This window comes from Trichoderma asperellum, chromosome 5, assembly GCF_020647865.1.
Source record: "Trichoderma asperellum chromosome 5, complete sequence".
Taxonomy (NCBI): Eukaryota; Fungi; Ascomycota; class Sordariomycetes; order Hypocreales; family Hypocreaceae; genus Trichoderma; species Trichoderma asperellum.
The window spans coordinates 1,825,969-1,844,563 of record NC_089419.1 but is presented as its reverse complement, the minus strand read 5'-3'; the positions used below and the strand labels follow the sequence as shown (position 1 = coordinate 1,844,563).

At 52.4% G+C, this 18,595-nt stretch overlaps 6 protein-coding genes across 7 annotated transcripts; 2 read left to right on the top strand and 4 right to left on the bottom strand.

The window, feature by feature from the left end:
* The first annotated feature begins 72 nt into the window (after window positions 1-72).
* Window positions 73-1,588, top strand: TrAFT101_008769 (uncharacterized protein). The gene is made up of 2 exons (XM_024903711.2): window positions 73-430; window positions 505-1,588. The coding sequence occupies exons 1-2, from the start codon at window positions 311-313 to the stop codon at window positions 1,426-1,428; spliced, it is 1,044 nt and encodes a 347-aa protein (XP_024761803.1). The 5' UTR covers window positions 73-310; the 3' UTR covers window positions 1,429-1,588.
* A 382-nt stretch (window positions 1,589-1,970) lies between these two features.
* On the bottom strand, window positions 1,971-4,751 carry TrAFT101_008768 (uncharacterized protein; the record flags this gene model as incomplete). The annotated part of the gene is made up of 2 exons (XM_024909674.2): window positions 1,971-3,764; window positions 3,840-4,751. 2 exons carry the CDS (start codon window positions 4,749-4,751, stop codon window positions 1,971-1,973), a joined length of 2,706 nt encoding a protein of 901 aa, XP_024761804.2.
* A 1,760-nt stretch (window positions 4,752-6,511) lies between these two features.
* Window positions 6,512-7,783, bottom strand: TrAFT101_008767 (uncharacterized protein; the record flags this gene model as incomplete). Its single annotated transcript, XM_024903712.1, has 4 exons — window positions 6,512-6,807; window positions 6,964-7,416; window positions 7,486-7,505; window positions 7,593-7,783. The coding sequence occupies 4 exons, from the start codon at window positions 7,781-7,783 to the stop codon at window positions 6,512-6,514; spliced, it is 960 nt and encodes a 319-aa protein (XP_024761806.1).
* Window positions 7,784-8,608: 825 nt separating this feature from the next.
* Window positions 8,609-10,343, top strand: TrAFT101_008766 (uncharacterized protein). Its single transcript, XM_024907916.2, has one exon. It carries the CDS (start codon window positions 8,662-8,664, stop codon window positions 10,108-10,110), a length of 1,449 nt encoding a protein of 482 aa, XP_024761807.2. The 5' UTR covers window positions 8,609-8,661; the 3' UTR covers window positions 10,111-10,343.
* Window positions 10,131-12,694, bottom strand: TrAFT101_008765 (uncharacterized protein). Its single transcript, XM_024899775.2, has 3 exons — window positions 12,080-12,694; window positions 10,701-12,021; window positions 10,131-10,621 (listed from the first exon to the last, which is right to left on the bottom strand). Exons 1-3 carry the CDS (start codon window positions 12,550-12,552, stop codon window positions 10,451-10,453), a joined length of 1,965 nt encoding a protein of 654 aa, XP_024761808.2. The 5' UTR covers window positions 12,553-12,694; the 3' UTR covers window positions 10,131-10,450.
* Window positions 12,695-12,851: 157 nt separating this feature from the next.
* TrAFT101_008764 (uncharacterized protein) lies at window positions 12,852-18,427 on the bottom strand. Of its 2 annotated transcripts, XM_024906549.2 has the most exons (3): window positions 18,225-18,427; window positions 17,328-17,764; window positions 12,852-17,245 (listed from the first exon to the last, which is right to left on the bottom strand). In XM_024906549.2, exons 2-3 carry the CDS (start codon window positions 17,425-17,427, stop codon window positions 13,350-13,352), a joined length of 3,996 nt encoding a protein of 1,331 aa, XP_024761809.2. In that variant the 5' UTR covers window positions 17,428-17,764; window positions 18,225-18,427; the 3' UTR covers window positions 12,852-13,349. The 2 variants fall into 2 exon arrangements, with proteins under 2 accessions (XP_024761809.2, XP_065984539.1); XM_066128421.1 differs by lacking the exon at window positions 18,225-18,427 and having other exon boundaries at window positions 12,852-17,350.
* Between the last annotated feature and the right edge of the window lie 168 nt (window positions 18,428-18,595).

Sequence of the window (18,595 nt, the reverse complement as noted above, 5' to 3'; positions counted from 1 at the left end):
GCTAAGACAATAAGGGCCTCCCCGTCAGTTTCCGTCATTTGGCAATTTTTTTTGAGCTGGCGCTGGTGGAATCCAATGGAGGGGCGCCGTCCCTCTTCTCCAATTTCGAATAACCGAACAACTTGGCCCAACACCACTTTCCCCCAGTGCCGGTATATTATTTGCGCTCTTCTCTCCTCCCGCCGCTTTATCTTTATAACCGTGGCAGCGAGGTGTTTTTAATTCTGCTTCTTCTCCTTCTTTTCTCCAACTACACGTGATACCCAATTGCCCTTTGTTATCTCCTTTCTAATCCCCCACTTCGCCCGCCATGGCTCAAAAGACCACCCTCAAGGAGTTTGAATCCGTCTACCCCAAGCTGGAGGAAGCTCTCCTCGACCATGCCAGAAGCTACAAGCTCCCCGCCGCTGAGCTGGCCTGGTTCAAGAAGGTATAATTGCTCTCACTCATGTTTTTATCCCATTGCAATGGCAAAAATGGCTGACCTGTGTTCTTCATCCTTAGAACCTCGAGGTCAACCCCCTCGGCGGAAAATGCAACCGGGGCATGTCTGTCCCCGACTCGGTCTCAGTCATCCTGGGCCGACCTTTGACTGAGGAGGAATACTTCAAGGCCGCCACGCTGGGCTGGATGACCGAGCTCCTCCAGGCCTTCTTCCTCGTGTCCGACGACATCATGGACAGCAGCATCACCCGCCGTGGCCAGCCCTGCTGGTACCGTCAGGAGGGCGTCGGCATGATCGCCATCAACGACTCCTTCCTACTTGAGGCCAGCATCTATATCATCCTCAAGAAGTACTTCCGCGACCACCCCCGCTACATCGAGCTCGTCGAGCTCTTCCACGAGAGCTCCTTCCAGACCGAGCTCGGCCAGCTCTGCGACCTGCTCACCGCGCCCGAGGACGTGGTCAACCTCGACAACTTCTCCATGGAGAAGTACAGCTTCATCGTCATCTACAAGACCGCCTACTACTCCTTCTACCTCCCCGTCGCCCTGGCTCTTTACATGCTGGACATTGCCACCCCCGAGAACCTGCAGACCGCCAAGGATATCCTCATCCCCCTCGGCGAGTACTTCCAGATCCAGGACGACTACCTCGACAACTTCGGCCTGCCCGAGCACATCGGCAAGATTGGCACCGACATCAAGGACAACAAGTGCTCTTGGCTGGTTAACCAGGCTCTCAAGCTTGCTACCCCTGAGCAGCGCAAGATCCTTGAGGAGAACTACGGCCAAAAGGACGATGCCAAGGAGCAGGTCATCAAGAAGCTCTACGACGATATGAAGCTAAAGGAGAGATACGAGGCATTCGAGGAGAAGCGTGCCACCGAGCTCAAGGAGCTCATTAACAAGATTGACGAAAGCCAAGGCCTCAAGAAGCAGGTGTTTGAGGTCTTCCTGAGCAAGATCTACAAGCGAAGCAAATAAATAAACTTTGTTTCCCTCTTTCTTTCTTTAATGTATCGGATATAGAAAAGAGGCAGAGTCAGTTAGAAAAGGCGATTTTATAGCATTTAGGGCATCATGTTAAAGCCGACGGAATACACAGACTAATATATATATTCACGACGCATGTGAACGACAGAATACAACGATCTAGTATTATGTATAACTATAACTTTTTCTTCCACGATTTCTTTCCGCGCACGCACATCTTAATGCCAAAAGTCTGGAACTGCTGAATGCGATTATAAAAAAAAAAAGGCTAAATCCAATACCACCAATTTTCCCCATAATAAATACCGTGTATAGCTTACAAGCTGTCCCAGCAACAGCTCGCCCTGATCAAATTATATAACAAATGAAAAGAAGGGCCATTTCTTTATGACCAAGATGTGGTATTCAAAACAAGAACAAAGGGAATACAAAATAAAGCTCAAATATCGAAATCACTTTTGCTTTTGGGTCAGGGTATCATGATAAAGAAGGGGTCCACTATCATGCGTCGCCATTTGTATGCAATGCGTATTTTATCGAGCATGGTTAACCAATGGCCCTGTCCGGCGCTCTTGGGGCCTCTCCCTAGGTCGCTCTCTGGGACGCTCTTGACGTTCTTGTAGCAAAGGACCTGGGCGATGGTGGTCACGGCTGTGAGCTGCAGCCTCACGAGGGGATGGAGGAGGCATTCGACCAGGCCGTGGGCCGGGTCCTCGGTGTTGCATAGCTGTAGATGAGAGATTATCGGGGCCAGCATAACGCCGAGAACCGCCATTAGGGGGGCCACCGTTTGCACTGGATATTGAACGGCTGCGGTCTCGCGCACCTGGCGGCGGTGGTGGCCCACCAGAGAGAGGTGGTCCATTTCTTGCTCCCGGTGATACGGGAGGCCCCTGTTGTCCTGGCTGTCCCGATGTTGCAAACTTGACGAGAGGCGAACCTGGCGGAGGACGCAGGCCATGTCCTTGCCTAGGCCCGGGACCTTGCCGGAAGCCCTCTCGCAGGCTATCACGATGGCCATCTCGAGTTCGTGGTGGCTCTTGATAATTGCCACCAAAGTTTAATAGCGGTGCTGGTCCCTTCCTGTGCTCAGGCTGAGCTGGAGTCTCCGCCTTCTCCGTTCGTCGTAGAGATATCGAGGTACTCCGGTTGCGCGCGCTGTGTTCGGCGGCGGATGGGAACCAGGACGCTGCTATCTTGGGCTGTTCAGGCGATTTGGGCGATGATAGGCCAATACTATTCAACAAAGACGGGCCTTCTGTGAAGGGGCTCGTAACCTTTTCGGCCTTGGCGACATTACCGTCAATCGTATGCTCACCCGCCGCGGCCTCTTCTTTGCGCTTTTCATACGCTTCTCCAAGTAAGCCTGTGGGTGAGAATTCACGTGCAGTTCTCACGCTAGAGGTGACAGATGCTCCAGATGCTTTTCTTCTTCTCGACATAGTTTTGTGAAGCTGAGCCTCGAGGGCCAGCTTCCTGGTAGACTCTTCAATAGCCTTGGTGAAATCGCTGTCATCTATGAATGACCCAGTGGAAATGGTTAAGCCGCTAGTAGAGACTTGAGGGGACTTTTCGCTGATGAGTGGCCTTCTGATTGTGTCGAAGCCCAAATTAAGGGGCGCCGGCTTCTCAACTTCGCGCGAGTGGGTGATCTTGTTGACAATGTACCAACTCCGCCAAGCATGAACTTGATCAAAGAATCTCTGGGCTACTGCAGCATCATCGGTGCAGAAGAAATGAACAAAGTTCTCTCCATTGGGGAACACCACGGTCTTCTGTTGGCTCTTGATGGCGAAGCATAGCTTTTTGGGAGGCTTTAGGTGCCGCTTCGCTTCGCTCACCTTGGGCTTATAAATATCGAAATCTGATAAATGGCACAAAGACGTACTGTCTTTATCCGATATTGATGTATCGGAGCGCTTGGAAGCAAATACTTGGCCAGTACTTAGCAAAGTGATGAAGCGCTTATTCCACTTGCCTGGGCGAGAGGAATGGTAAAGCTGGATGGTAAAGCCCGGCGCAGGGTCATCCGTCTGCGGCACAGATTCTAGTTCAAGATTCTCGTCGCCATCTGACGCATCTGATGGTATCACGAGAAGTGAATTATCCTGGTCCCGATCCCAAGAATTCAGCGTGTCCCGTACATGCTCGTATCGTCGCATGCGTCGCTCTAATCCAAGGGTGTCGTAGCATTCAACGACGACGCTCGTTTCAACATCAACATCGTGCCTCGTCTGCGCAGCCGTTGCAATGAGAATATCAACAGGCGTCGTCTGCGCTGTTACATCCAAACTGATGGTGGACGAAAGGCATCGAACGGTAACACGCTGCAAAGGGGGGGAAAGAGGGGTCAGCACATATTAGCCGGACGTGGTCACACAGGTCTATCCAGCAGCACTCACTCGTTCACCGCCATTGATGGCAGAGATGGGCGCGTCGCCATCAGGATGTGGTTTAATGAAGCTCATCCTTTGCGAGGAATGCAGCAGAGGCGAGTCGTCGAGGCTGCTCCGTCGGCTGCAGCTTGGTGTAGGTGTAAAAACACCCGGCGTAAAGACCGTCGGCGCAACAGTGCTGGGAGTTCCAGGCGGCAAAGGTGTCAGCGGCGGCTGAATAAAATTAGAGCTGCTCGGCTTCCTGCTTCTCGAGAACAGATTGAGCTTCTCCAATCCTCGCTTGGGCTTTCCTGAGGACGGTGTGGTTGGTTGCGCTTGAAGGCGTGCGAGGTCAAACTTCCTCTGCTCATCAATGACCTGGTCCCGCTCAGCCTCGAGTCGCGCAACGTCGTCTGCACAGCGAGCGGCCTCTTCTTCGGTGCAGTTTTGCAGGGCTTCTGCCTTCTTGCGATGCGCCTCCTCAATCTCAGCTTCCAATTGCGTGGCGAGCTCGTCGATCTCCCGCTCGGTTCTGCTGATACTCCTGCTCAAAGGCGAGCCAAAGGGCGATCCGGATTCTGAATAAAAAGATCTAGCCGAGGGCGACGGTGGTGGCTTCAGTTCGCCGCCAAAAAATCTCCTTTCTAATAGCGACGGGCTAGAATCGTTTTTGGTGTTCGCGCTGAGCACGAAGTTTGGGATGGGCGGCACGTCCGATGCTTGTGAGAGTGAAATTGACGCAGGAGGGTTGCGGGCCCCTGCGAGGCTCTTGGAGCCGTCCGAGCTCTGGGGATCTGGATCGCGGAACAGGTTGAAACGAGACGAAACGCTCTTCCCTCGAAAGGTGCGGTTGCGAGGCGTCTTTGGTGGGGGCTGCTCGGGAGGCGCCTGTAGCGGCGCCTGGAGGGGCCCTGCAGCTGCATCTTCCGCAGCAGCCATAATTGCTGTAGCCGCGCCTGGGGCCGCTGTCAGAATAGGCTTTACAGCGGATCCGTGCGTCAGACGATCGACAGCCACAGCTGCACCAGCAAGCGGCAGATTGCCTGATACTGCTTGGAATCGTGTAAGCCGGCAATATAAGTGTCACGCAGCAACGAGATTAAGGCGCTTAGACTGGGGCTCTACCGTAAGCGAAGAATGAAAAGGAAGCAGAAGTAAAGAAAGAAGCAAATAGGCAGTTCTTGACTTCTTCTTCTTTTTTTCTTCTCTTTCCCCCCCCCTTTTTTCTTCCCTCTTTCTCCGTCTTCAGCTCAGCGTCGAAGGTACAAGAAAGAGAGACAAGGCGTGCAAGCAGCCGTATCGCTGTAAACAGAAGGGCAAAAAAAAATTAATCAATGCAGTTCTCTTAGTAACTGACCTCGCAGCTGACGTACCAGATTCCGAAAATATGTCTCGAAGAAAGAGTGAACAGCGTTGTTGTCTCTCAAGTCACGCCACTTTAGTTACTTGTTGCTTGGCCTCAAGGGAATGAGCAGTTCTCAAAGGCCATTCACTTGCAGAAGGAATAGCTATCCAGAGGAACAAGTCAGGAGGGGATGGCGAGAGGAAATATGTTGAGGAAGGGAGAGAAATAGCAGAGGAGAGAAGGTCCGTCTAAAAATTGAAACTGCAAGCGCAATCTCTCGCGGCAAGCGACCCTGTTTTTAGGAGAGATAGAGTTGCCCGGCAAAGCCTCGATGCCCATGATGCAGGTCATATCGCCAAAATGCCATCCGCGCTCGACGGCCTTCAAGCCAAACCCTCCACCGTCGGCCGCGTATTGATCTCCGCTGCATGTCTTAAAATAATTGCTCGCTTACTGCAAGCATTGTCGTATAATGCGCGTCGTCGCTGTATCCGAGCGCTTCAAAGGGGGTGTTCGCCTGGTGCGGGTCCCAATTTGACCAGCTGGTTGGATACGGGGGATTAGTGCTTGAATATGCGGCTTGACACTTGAGAAACACTGCCGTGTGGCTTCAGCCTAGCAAAGAACCTCATGTAAGGGAGACTGTGAGATTGCACATGACGATGGACAACAGACTCCGCTAAATGCCAGGACAATCATCAGTATTCCGTCCACAGCGAGCATCTCGCGGCTTCTGCCCTTGAATCTGCTCTCACCTACCTGGCAGACGCACAGCCGGGTCATTCCAAATCGCTTCTCTGCGCAGCCCCAATGCTCTGCAGCAGAATTTACTCGCAATGACTTTTTTTAGATCGAAGAATCTCCCTTTGCGGGGTCATCAAGAAGTTGAAAATATTCTCATGTCGCCTTCGAAGCGGATCCCCCGCGAACCACCCACCGTTCGGTGAGTCTAGGCCATTTCTGAAGGCCGGGGTAAGATATAACTTTCGCCTCCCTACCTCGAACTCCGCATATATGACAGGTATTGTGGGCACACAATGCAGTGTGTGGTATGCACCGGTTTTCACATAAACGAGCAGCCTGCGAGCACCAACAAAACAGTAACATGGAGCACGTACGTCGTACACAGCATTTGATGCATCGAGCCTCCGCCCATGGGAGTAACATATATTGTGCGAGATATCTTAGATGGCAGTATCAGCAAGAGTAGATTACTGCCCGCAAAGCAGTTGCCAACATTCCATGTTCATGCATGAACACGCATAGCAGAATCTAGCGAGCGCCCAGTTGTCGACATGGTAAAATCGCAGTCGGTCTATTAAAAGTGGCCGGAAGAAGAGCAGGTCATAAACAGCTACTTGCGGAAGGCTCGAACCTCGCGACGCCACCAGCTAACGAAGTCGCATGTTGAGACGTCGATATCGAGATTCTTTAGCTCTCGGGTGCTTAGGTGGCAATCATATGGCCGTTGAACGCTGGCATTGGGATCGTTTCCCTCCGTGTTCGGCTCGATATTGGCGATAGACAAGCCCATGATGTCGCCAAATACTTGACAGATCTCATATTTTGTCATTCTGTCTTCGCTCGAGAACTGGAGTATCCGAGGTAGGTTCTTACGATCTCCAGACCCAAGATACTTAACCGCCACATCTATATATCGGCACAGCCCAGTTAGCGTCAAACTCATTCTAATAGCAGAAAAGCCACAAATTCGCCTGAAACTTGCAGACAGGGGTATCGGCAAAGAAGACCAGGCTCTGGAGCTTGTGTAAAGCGTATAGAAAATGAAGTGAGACCGAAGCTTACCATGGCAGACTCTTCCAATGTCCTCTGTGTTAGTCGGGTAGCGGAGAGCCCAGTGGTCCATCTTGATCTTTGTCCCCTCCGTCTGGGCCTTCCATACGCTATCCATCAGCACATTGACGGCGCTTTCGGACGGTGTTTCCGCGTGGCCGTAGAGCACCGGAACTCGAAGCACTATTCCAAGGCCCTCTTTTCCGGCCTTGGCGTATTCTTCCAACACGGCATTCTCGCCATCCAGCTTGGTTTGGCCATAGAGGTTGGTAGGACCTGGCGTAGCATCAGCCTCGTAAGGGGCATCGCCTGGCCGTCCAGGAAAGACATAATCAGTGGAGATGTAAATCATTAAAATATCCCGAGCAGCAGTGACACTAGCGAGGAGCTTGCTAGCTGCAATGTTGAGAGCCCTGGCCCCCTCTGGATCTTTATCCACCTTGTCTGGGAACCGCTGGGCCGCACCTAAGAAGGAAAAAAACGACATCAGTAAAGCCGTCGCTCTGCACGGAGGGAGGGTGTCTTAGCCCATACAATGAACCACCACTTGGGGTCTGTTCCTCACTCAGGAGTTTTAATTAGCATATATATCGCCAGGCCAGTCATACGACGCCACCAAATGAAGCTATAGCAATACGTACCGTGTCTCGTCTAGCGTTTTGGCGACATCCGCTGCGCTCTCCAAGTTGACCTTGAGGACGTCAACGCCGTCTGCTCGTGAGAAGCCTGTTCCCTTGACTGCCCATCCGCTATGTAGGAGCCGAAAGGCAGAGACCACTTCTCTTCCCAACAACCCGGTGGCACCGGTGACAAGGACTGTTCGCTCTGCCATTGTATGCAGTATACGCAGCTTATTCTCTAGCTTGTAGATACCAGCTGCGAAGTGGCAATGTGGTGGTGGCAGCCGTTGAGGTTATCAAGGTTGTACAAATTGATAGCCTCTCTTCTCACCTATTAGTGAGGAGAATAGGAGTGAGTGAGGGTGAGTGAGAGTGAGTGAGAGTGAAAGTGAAAGTTGCTCGGGTCGAGATGAAATCCCACCTTACGTATTCTGAACCTTAAAAGAGATGCTGTACCTGAGCTATGCGTGGTGGCTGGTGGAGCTCTGACGTGTGAGCGAGGGGCCGACTCCGTAGTCCCCCAGAGACTTACCCTGTAGCTTGTGATGGAAGACTCGACTCGTAATAATGCCTAATTAGTAGTTTGGAGATATGGTATTGAGACTGTTAAACGTATATAGGGCAAGGGGGAAGGATTGGGTATATGAGTTGAGTCACTAACATGGGTTGACATATTACTATTAGAGTAGGTGACGCGTGGATTCTATGGCAAATGTCAAATTTCTTGAGGTCATGGACAATATGCCACGGCACAGCGCCCATATACATAGCTAGATTCAGCCATTGAGCATAGATGCGCTGGGAAATCCTCTGATAGTGCACGATATCAATATCTGCCAAATACATCTATTGATGCTCTTTTAAAAAAATATCGTTAACGAAAAAGAAAACCAGAGCGAACTCTACGATGTCATTTACACCAGATCGCTCTAATGCTTCGGATAGTGGCCGGGAGCCTAAAATTGATAGCTTACCGCCCTAGCCAGCTTATCGCCTTTGATTTTCTAGCACGTCTTAGGCCTTATAGCTGCTACGCAACAACTACGTCCACTTGGACATTACATCTCCCTCCATATCTCTCATAGCCACAATGCCTCCAAAGCGCATGACAGCAAATCCTATAAAGCCGTCTCGTCATCGAGCCGGCAAGGTCACTGGCGCAGAATCCTCCTCAGACTCAGACGCCAGCGACGCAGAAGAGCCCGTCGAGCCCGTTGCAGTTCCTCCACCCCCGAAAGCCGCCAGCGCTGGCAAAATCATCAGCAACCTAAATAAAGTCGATCTCGCTTCTCGGCGCAAAGATGCAGAAGCCGCAGAAGCGCGTCGAATTGCCGCGGAAAAAGCAGAAAGGCTAGCAGCCGAGGAAGGTTTCGTCACTGAAGAAGAAGAAGAAGAGGAGGAGGAGGATGAAGACGAAGAAGACGAGAGCGAATCGGAAGAGGAAGAGAGTAGTAGCGAGGAGGAGGCGCCTAGGAGATTAATGATGAGGCCCAAATTTATACCCAAAAGCCAACGAGGCGCTGCAAAGAGTGGCGACAAGGAAGACGAAGACGCGAGACAACAGGCCGAAGAAGAAGCTCGAAAAAGGGCTGCCGACGAGCTCGTCGAAGAACAAATCAAGAAAGATCTAGCTGCGCGCGCCGCTGGGAAGAAGCATTGGGACGACGAGGAAAACGAGGAATCAGACGTCGACACAACCGACGGGCTGGACCCGGAAGCCGAGGAAGCAGCATGGCGAGTGCGCGAGCTGAAGCGCCTCAAGCGCACACGCCAGGCCATCGAGGAGCGAGAGAAGGAGCTCGCCGAAGTCGAACGGCGCCGCAACCTTACAGAGGAAGAACGCGCTGCCGAGGACGAAGCCTTTCTCGCGAAGCAGAAGGAAGAGAAGGAAGGGAAAGGCAAGATGTCATACATGCAAAAGTACTACCACAAGGGAGCCTTTTTCCAGGAGGAAGCTGCCGCTGCGGGCTTGCTTCAGCGAGATATCATGGGTGGCCGTATACAGGACGATGTGCGCAACCGTGAGGCGCTTCCGGAGTATCTGCAGAGGCGGGACATGACCAAGCTGGGCAAGAAGGGAGCTACCAAGTACAAGGACATGCGGAGTGAGGATACTGGTCGCTGGGGATCGTTTGGAGGAGGAGGGGATAGGAGGAGAGACGACCGTAACTTTGATGGGGATGATCGATTTCGACCTGATGATGACCGCTTCAGATCGGATGGAGATGGCGTCAAAGGGGCGAATGCGATTCCACTGGGTGATCGCAGGGAAACCAGGCGAGAGGACGCGGATAGAAGAGGCGACGACGATCGAGATAGGCGGGATAGGAGAGACAGATTCGATGACAGAAGAGATCGGGGAGGCAGCTACCGTCGCCGAGAGTACTCACGGTCTCGATCGCCAAGGAGGGACCGAGAGCGGGATCGCGATCGTGATTACGACAGGGACGATCATAGGAGCCGCCGAAAGAGGAGCACGTCTCGTGAAAGAGATCGTTATGACAGCGACAAGAGACGCAAGGTTGATGCCCGAGAGTAGGGAAGGTTTTTTTTTTTTTTAAAGAGGATGCAACAATTGGTAAAACCTTCATGGTGCAAGTGGCAGCTATATATAACTTGATCTTATAACCAGAGAAGATCATGATAACCAACCATCTACTACTCCGTATATACCCCGTCTATTTTGTATAATAAGGGACAGCTCGACTATCATAATAGGGTAGTTCTACAACTGTTTGGAGGGGGAAAAAAAAAGCAAACTGTTAAATACAAAAAAAAAAAAAAAAGAAAAAGAAATAATTAAAAAGTGCCATGAATTTATCATCAATCGCATTAGCCAAACATAATGCCACCCGTGCTCGTTTTCTTTCCCCAAGTTTTTAAATCCTTACAATCTCTACTCGTGCCCTGTCGAATACCTTGTGAGTTATCAAGCCGTTTATTACTTCTCCGTCCAAAGACGGGGGATAGAGAGCCATGCGGGCGTACGTTCCCGGGCCGCGCCTCTTTGATAATGAGCCGGGATTAATAGCTAAGACACTTTCAACAACCTGTTTTAAATGGTAAGCTGGGAACCTAGAACAAAAGAAGGTGAAAGGACAAGGGATTCGGAAAAAAAGAGTAACATACCTTCGCGAAAGGGGGTAATGAACTGGGCATCAACATCACGTCAGGCCGAACATTGACCATCTCACCCAATTTGAGATAGCTCACATCCAACATGGCACCCGTCGCAAGCCCGTCCTCGGTTCCTGTCTTGGGCAGTCTCGACCGATCCGTCGGCGGGAACACGGGGAAGAAGTGCCGCTGCTCAACGAGGTAGCGACACAGCCGTCTCATCAGATCTCCGGCGGGTGCCCCCTTGGTGACCTCCTCGTTACGTAGTTCGTACAACACATCCTGACTGGACAGGCCGAGCACAACCTCGTTCATGGACAGGGTCATCGGATTGGAGACGATCCTCACCGATTTGGGCAAACCGAGCTCTCGTCGAGGAATCGTATCCTGAGGCCAGGAGACGTGTTTGTTGAGGACGTCGCGCACGGAAGGGACGAGGATGACGGTGAGATGAGGGTTTGCGGAGGCGAGGCGGTTTAGTGCCGGGGCGACGAGATATTTGAAAACAGTATTCATGTTGGCAGTATCAGGATCGTATGTCGCCTCTTCGGGCAGATCAAAGTCACCCGTAGCTATGAGTGGATGATCGATATCAAGGAATGGTCCTGTGAGGATAAGGGCGTCGGCATATGTATCCACTGCCTGGTTACAGAGCGCCTGCAGCGGTTCGTAGTCGAGGTTATCATCGGCTGTATATGGGCCAGCCGCATATATGATGCTCAGGGGCGCTGGGGTCGAGTCCGAATCCATGGCATCGGGATCACCTCTGAGCTTCTCTCGATGAGCTTCCAGGGCTGAAGGACTAGATGCAGCACTCGGTAGAAGGGGCATGTCCAGGAGTTCCTTCACAATAAATTCGTCACCCGTGATGTTGCTGCCTCTCAGTGCAACGATCTGACCAGGAAAGAAGTTCCAACCTCGTATGCCGTCCAACTTCAGCGGTACTCTCAGACCTCTCCCCATCCGCCTCGAGGTCTCCAACACTATCGATGCGGCATTGAGTTTCCCCTCTAGAGCATCTGACGCTATACGGCCAACGGCTACAAACTCAGTTGTGCTTGCAGTTGCAGCGTTGCCAAAGGCAGAATCTTCCAGATTGTGATGCTCGCGAACCAAGTCAATAAAATCGTCGATTCGGTCGTCCAAGATCTCACTGGCCTCTGATAGCTTCATAGCAAGAGGTTTATATCCCGTCTTCTTCTGATCGGAAGCAGCTGTGAGCTTGATTCTCGGCTCGGGGAACGGCGCAATCGGCGCTTCGGCGGGTGGAAGCTCGTCGTTCAAAATTTCGATTACCTCTCCTGGGTTCTGTCGATCCGCAAAGGACTTCTCTCTAAGCACTGCTAGTCAACGACTGCAAAGCAACCTATATTATAACGAAGAAGACTTACGGAAGATTCATTGATTTTAGTTGCTCGTTGAGTCCTGCTGCTGGCGAGCTCGGTATGTCTCTCTGCATTTCCATCCTCCATCTTAGGCTGCCTCCACCACTGCCGGGGGCCTTGTTCAGCCTCCCAGTCGAAGGCGTGCTTGGTACCAGCCCATCCAACATGCCAAATACATCGCCTCCTTTGGCTCCCGGCTTGGACCTTGAAGTTGGCGCCATCTTCCTCTCGCTCTTGAGCTGCACCCGGTGCTGCGACTTCTCCAGCTCGTCCTGGATGCCTTGCTTCAGACCGCGCACATTCGACAGCGTAACAGCTTGCGTATCCACATCCATCTTGATGCAGTAAGACTCCCATTTGAAATAGAGGTCTTCCGTAGAGATATCGTGTAGTCTTGCCATGGACTCGAGCTCGCTGACAACGTCTGGCTCCAAGGTTCCATTGGGAGCGAATCGGGATTGGATTTCTTCGCCGGCCATGATGGGCGACTGATTTCTGTCAATTGGCCAATTGCGGCCTATGTTTCCTCCTGTAGTTTGCCGGCAGTAAAATAAAATTGGAATCCGGCCAGTGGTAGCAGTTGCGATTTGGATTTTAATTTTGTCTGGGTACTGTATAGCAGAGAGCTATCTGTGGTGGGGTTGGATGAAAGATGCGAAAGACGCGACGCGTTAAGTGGCATGGAGCTTAAAGTACGGGGGTACATTGCGCATGTACTCTGCCAGCCACTTCGCGCAGTAAACCAATTGAAATTATATGGGTGGAAATGCCCCTCTGTCTCAATTACTTCGTTGTATTACTGCTTATTTGGTTGATAAGCGTATTGCAAGACTTCACATAAGCATTTAAAAGTTTTTGGCCGTTTCAATTTCGTTGAATTGAAACAGCTCCTCCATTCATATAATTGGAGCACCCGTATTCCGTCTTATTCTCATCCGCAGATCCACATTTGACAGAAGCAACACAGAGGAAAAATTCGTAACGACATTGAGCCTTGCTCTGGTATCCACTATACTAATACTATCTAAGGTTGATAACTAATGTCTAGTAAATGAAAAAATGAAAGAAATTTGTGTAAAAAATCATGATTGCTGTAAAGCAGTGTCGATTTCTTGACACCTGTTCTTGGGTCGTCAAGAAAACCAGTTGTAATCGCCCTTACCCGAAACTCCACTCGCTGTGTAAAACAAGAAGATATAAAGAAAAACCCAAATTGGCATCAGTCATCAAAATATAATCCCATCATTTTCTCTAATCGCACCCCGTTGAAAACACATCATTTAAGCTCTTTTATAACAGTCTCCATCCAGTCAGCAATGTTACTAGAACCGCCTTCGTATTCGAAAGATATCCCCAAGGTGTCGTTTTTGGGTGGAGAACTGGGCATTATATCATCCGTACTCAGAAGGTGGCCAAAGTCAAGCAGTTCGTCACTGTCTCCGGCGAGGTTGCCAAAATCTATCTCGCCATCCTCAAACGACAAAGTGTTGCCTTGTGAGAGGAACTGTACAATATTTTGAGCAATTGGCGAAGTAAACATATTGTCAAAATTGCCCTGATGACCTCGCGGACTGCGTCTTCTCGCACTGCTTCCGGGAATTCTCAACATGGATTTTGGCGTCTTGGTAGGAGTTCGGTCGGCTGCGAGCTGGCTAGGAGACAAGATCGACTTGGCAGATCGCATAGACCGCGAGACACTTCTAGTGATTGGCCTATGGTTTGGAGGAGGTCTTGTAGGGGTCTTGAAAGGCTCAGCAGGAGCGGATTTGGCCTCGGGTGGCGGGGTGGACGGTCGTCCTTTGGCCGGGCTATTGAACAGAGCTTCTAAATCATCCAATTTGCTGATAGCTGTATTCGACCCTGATGCGGTGGCGTTCTCTTGATCTCCTTTTAGGTTCTCTGCTGAGCGACACTCTGCCGTCTGAACGATATTGATGTCAACATCGCAAAGCACCTTGGGCACTCCGTCTTTCCTAGGGGACGGGAATAGCAGCCTCTTAGTGCTCCCAGCTACTTGGTTAAAGTCAACATCAATGTCGATGGGACTTTGAGCTGTTCCGGTACCCCGGGAATGAGTTGATCCTGGTTGGGATAATGCATCAAGCTCAGCGGTCTCGTGAGACTTCTCAGGCCCCTGACCCTTAGCGTTCTCTGGCCTCGGCAATGGATTCGGGCCTGCAGAGAGAGCTTCGTTCATTTTTGGTGACGAGGGTGCTGGTGGCTCCAACGCGTCTGTGGGTAGATAGGCGTCTGTGGGCAGATATGCTTCCGAAGTAAGGTTGACAGGGGCATCATCCTTCCGGCGATTTTTCTTGGCGCGGGATGTGCTTCGACCAGTGCCTCTCTTACGTCGTTCTTGGCCCAACCGAGAGGCATCCTTGTCCCATCTATCCGCAGGGCGATGGCTTTTACACTTTGCAAGCCATATGCCGCAGGGATTGCAAAGTAGAGCCTCTTGCCACTTGGACTTATCATCGGTGATAGCCAAACTCTTTTTGATAACACGATGAGCTGTTGGAGTGCCTTCATCATCGCACTGTGTTATTTCCACCGCTGTTATCTTACCAGGCTTCTCCGAAAATTCGCATCGTTCCGGAATGCCATCTCGTTGTTGGATCCATATTTTTCTCCAGGTAGGAGTTTCTATAGCACCACAGTTGCTGCAGTATGGAGGCATCTCCCCGTTATTTATCGCCGCCTCTAGTCGCTGTTTGATGGCATGCTTTTTTACAATGTTCTTGTTATTTATTCGTTGCGGCGAAGATGGTGGAGGAAAATCGCTGGGAGGGCAGGACGCCTCGGGGACGACCGAAGGGGCAGAGACCACCGGAGCCTCTTTTGAGGCCCCAGTAAGGGGCTCAGGCATTGGCAAAGCCAGCGGCCCAGTAGAAGCTGGTCGACGAATATCAGCGCCTCCGCCTCCCATTGAAGACGGACGCTCCAGAGGGACAACGGGGGGCTGAGATAAAGCCGATGGACCAACAGGATCGCTGGCGGGTAATATAAGCGGCCCTGCGGATTGTGATCGACTGAGTTGACGGGGATATTTGGACTTTGATGTTTGCGGTCTTGACTGAGGCGGCTGCGAAGATCGTGACGGCGGTTGGATTAGAGGAGGAGCCTCTTCTCTTGAGGAAAAGGTAGATGCAAGTTGTACTATAGGATCATTGAAAATGTCATCAGTCAAGGGGGGAGCTTGTGAGAGTTCGGGTGTTGGCGCAGTTGCTGGGACTGATTCAGAAGCAGGTGCGGGAGGAGTCGGCGCCCCGACATCTGGGGGTAAAAACGGCGCTGTCATAGGAATAGGCGCATATATGGGCGTAGAAATAGACGCAGGAGCGTAATCAGGCGCAGGAAGAGGGATGGGAGTAGGAGCGTGAACTGGAGCAGGGGTGGAAGTTAGGGTCGGGCTCATCGCCCGCTCAGCGGCGTCGGTCGTAGGAGGCGGGGTTGGTCCCATGTCTGGAGGTGATGACGACTGCGGTCTCTTCCTTTTAGTAGGCTGGGTATTGAATTGTGGCCGATTCGGTTCCCGGCTTAGAGGGGGGAGAAGGGAGCTCTCAGCAGTGGCAGGCGTATTTGAAGCGGGATAAGGGGTGTTATAGGTGCGAAGGTGTACTAGATCCTGGCCACTAGGGCCGTCCTGGAGCTGAAAAACCTGGATTGGCACGCTCTGGGTTGGCATTTTGTTTGTGAGCTGTTGAGGCGGCAGCTCTTCTAACATAGAATGCTCCCCCTCTCCAAAAATGTCGCCCGCGTCATTATTCGGAGCATCAGGTTCATGAGCAGCCATAGGCGGCATCGGAGGCAGCACCGGACTTGAAGGGGGTGGACTAGACCGCATATAAGGTGTAGCCTGCTGGACCGGTGGCGAGGAACCAATATCTGGTGGGCTGTCGTCGGGGTAATTTGGCGTTGGTGCTAAAGATTCTGGCGTTCTGTCGTCGTCTATGCCGGGGGATTGGAAGCGGCCAACATCGCTCGCGGAAAAGCCTGATGTGGGCGGCTGGCTCAGTGCGGATTCACGTCGCTTGAGGGAGCTGGGCTCTCGTCCTGGTACCGCCCTGAGACGACCGTTAGGAACAGGTGTGGGAGCTCGAGGGATCTCCTGCAGATGACTACCTGTCACACTGTCGTTATTGATTGCAAGGGGCCGGAAATTCCTCAGAGAGCTGGAGTTGCTCGCAGCAACCCTGAGAGATTCAGGTTCGGCACCAAAAGCAACTGTATCTGACCTATCCACCCTGGTAATCTTTGCCCTCTTCTTGACGGGCTCATCTTCCTTGGGAGGTGCGGCATCCTCTCCTTCAGTCCCATCTTCGTAGCCTGATGTGTTGCCCTCAGCCGGTTTCTTCCGCGGCCTACCTCGGGGTCTACCAGTCGGCGGCTTCCTTCGAGATGGTCTATTTGACGCTCTACTAGATGGTCGTGACGAAGGTGCCGGGATGCTGGGCATGGACTGAGGATCAATTGGAGTTGGAGCTAGCCTCGGAAGCTCCTGTGCAGGTGGATTCTGGCCATAACTTGGCCCGAAAGAGCCTTGTCTGACCAAGGGCGGCGGCGGTCCTTGAGGCAAAGCGGGAGCTATGCTGGGTGAATGGCTCTGCATAGGGCTCTGCATGGGGCCTTGATTCTGAGTCGCCTGTTGGGCCATTTGTGGGTTAGACTGCACTAGAGAATTCCATTCTGATGCGGCACTGGGCGGTAAGGTCGGTTCTATCGGCCTGCTGGGCTTCTGCTCCACGGGAGGAGAGGCATATGTGATTGAACGCTGAATTCTAGCCGTTTCAGAAAGTTTCAATCTGATCTCCAGAGTCTCTCTGCCCCCACCGCCAAAAACGCCCAGCACGTTTCTGGTGACTCTGCCCGTCACCATCTTGGGCTGATGATGCCCAAAATCAGGCCGCATCGACTGGAAGACCCATGACAGCAGGCCTTGGCCGACCTGGGGCAGATCGGGCTCGGAATAATCAACAGCGTAAATCGTGTAGTCGCACTCGTGGTTCGTCAGCTCCGGGCTGCACTCGGCAATAACGTGGACACAGGCCCTCAGGTCGACGACGCCAATAGTATTCGTCTCGTCAATCGGGACGGTCTGCACTTGCAGGGGCTGGGATCCTCTGGCCAGGCAATTGATCTTGGCCTCCTTGTCAAACGTGTAGTGCACCTTCACTGTCGGTGTGAATTAGTCGCTGCAGCCAACTAAGACATGGCACTCAGCCCAGAGAGAGGGGGAGAGGAGAGAACTCCATACAGTTCATGAACTTGGTCTGCAGACCATACTCGTCCACCTCGCCTGCAGCAGGCGTATTGCTCCAGCCGCTCGATTGAGCGGCCGGCATTGGCGATGCCATGGCGATTTTTGCCTCGCCCTCGTGGCCACCGCTGTTGTCGTTGCCGTTGTCTTCGTGCAAACTGGCCAACCCCTTCCGGGACCTGTTGCTGGGTTGGCGATGCAAGATATGAGAAATCGCTCCGCGGAGCACTCTTCGTGTGCAGGTACTGAAAGGAAGGAAGTGGAGAGCGCTGGGTTTGCTGTACTTGGTTCTGGCACCAGCTCAAATTGGGGAGGCGGGTTTCATGCTCGTGACGCGCCAAAAAGCTCCGGGTCGCGTCGGTGCAAGTGGATCTGAGATATCGAGGCGCGCAGGGCACTTTAAGACAAGCGGGAAGGGAAAGAAGAAAAATGTGCTAAAATGAAAGTCAGATCCACGTTGCTACAGAGACAAAAGAGAAGCGACCCGAAAAAGGGAAAAAAAAAAATCAGTGGTTCGTGAGTGCAGCGGATGTGGTGATGAAAGGTTGGGCTGAGCTGAGCTCGTGCAAGCAAACAAACAAACAGTACAGCTAGTAGAGGCCCTTTGTTTGTGATGCCGCCCTCTGTCAACACCCGCCCGCAGCGCGTGTAATGCGCCTGTGCATGTACTTTGGTACCCCTCCAGCCCGCGCCACAGCACCCAAGTACAGCGACCTAGCACTGCAGTCGGAGCCGGTGGCTGGCGCCCAAGGCCGCTATGCAGGTGAAGCTTCGGTGAGCCACCCGCTGGGCCTGATGGCAAGAAAGTGCCTGCAGCGGGCTTCGGCACTGAGCCTTAATAGGCTGCAGGGCTTTTTCCTAAGCGAGCCGCTTTTTCGGGGGGACCCCACCTACCCGAAAGAGAAGTTGATCCTATCAGTGGTTGGCGAGCCGGCAGAACCCCGGATGCGGAGCGGCTCCGAAAGCTCTAGGCAGCTCGTCTTTCACAAAAGCCCAGCAAACTGGTCTCACTCTTGTCACTGCCGCAAGGGAGCTCTGGCGGCCTGGCAAAAGGGCTCCGGTTCAGCTGGCAATTCGACCGGGCAAGGAGAGGGAAGATCGGAAGACTTTTCCCCTCTCCCTCCTTTGCGTCGGGCGGCGGGCTGGTGGCCCTTTTATAGTTTCCAGGGCCTGCTTGACGCCATCTCCAGAGCTGTTTGCTGGCACCCCTCCAACTCGCCGTCTCGTGACTTGAGCTTTCCCTGCATTTCTCTAGTCTACAGATG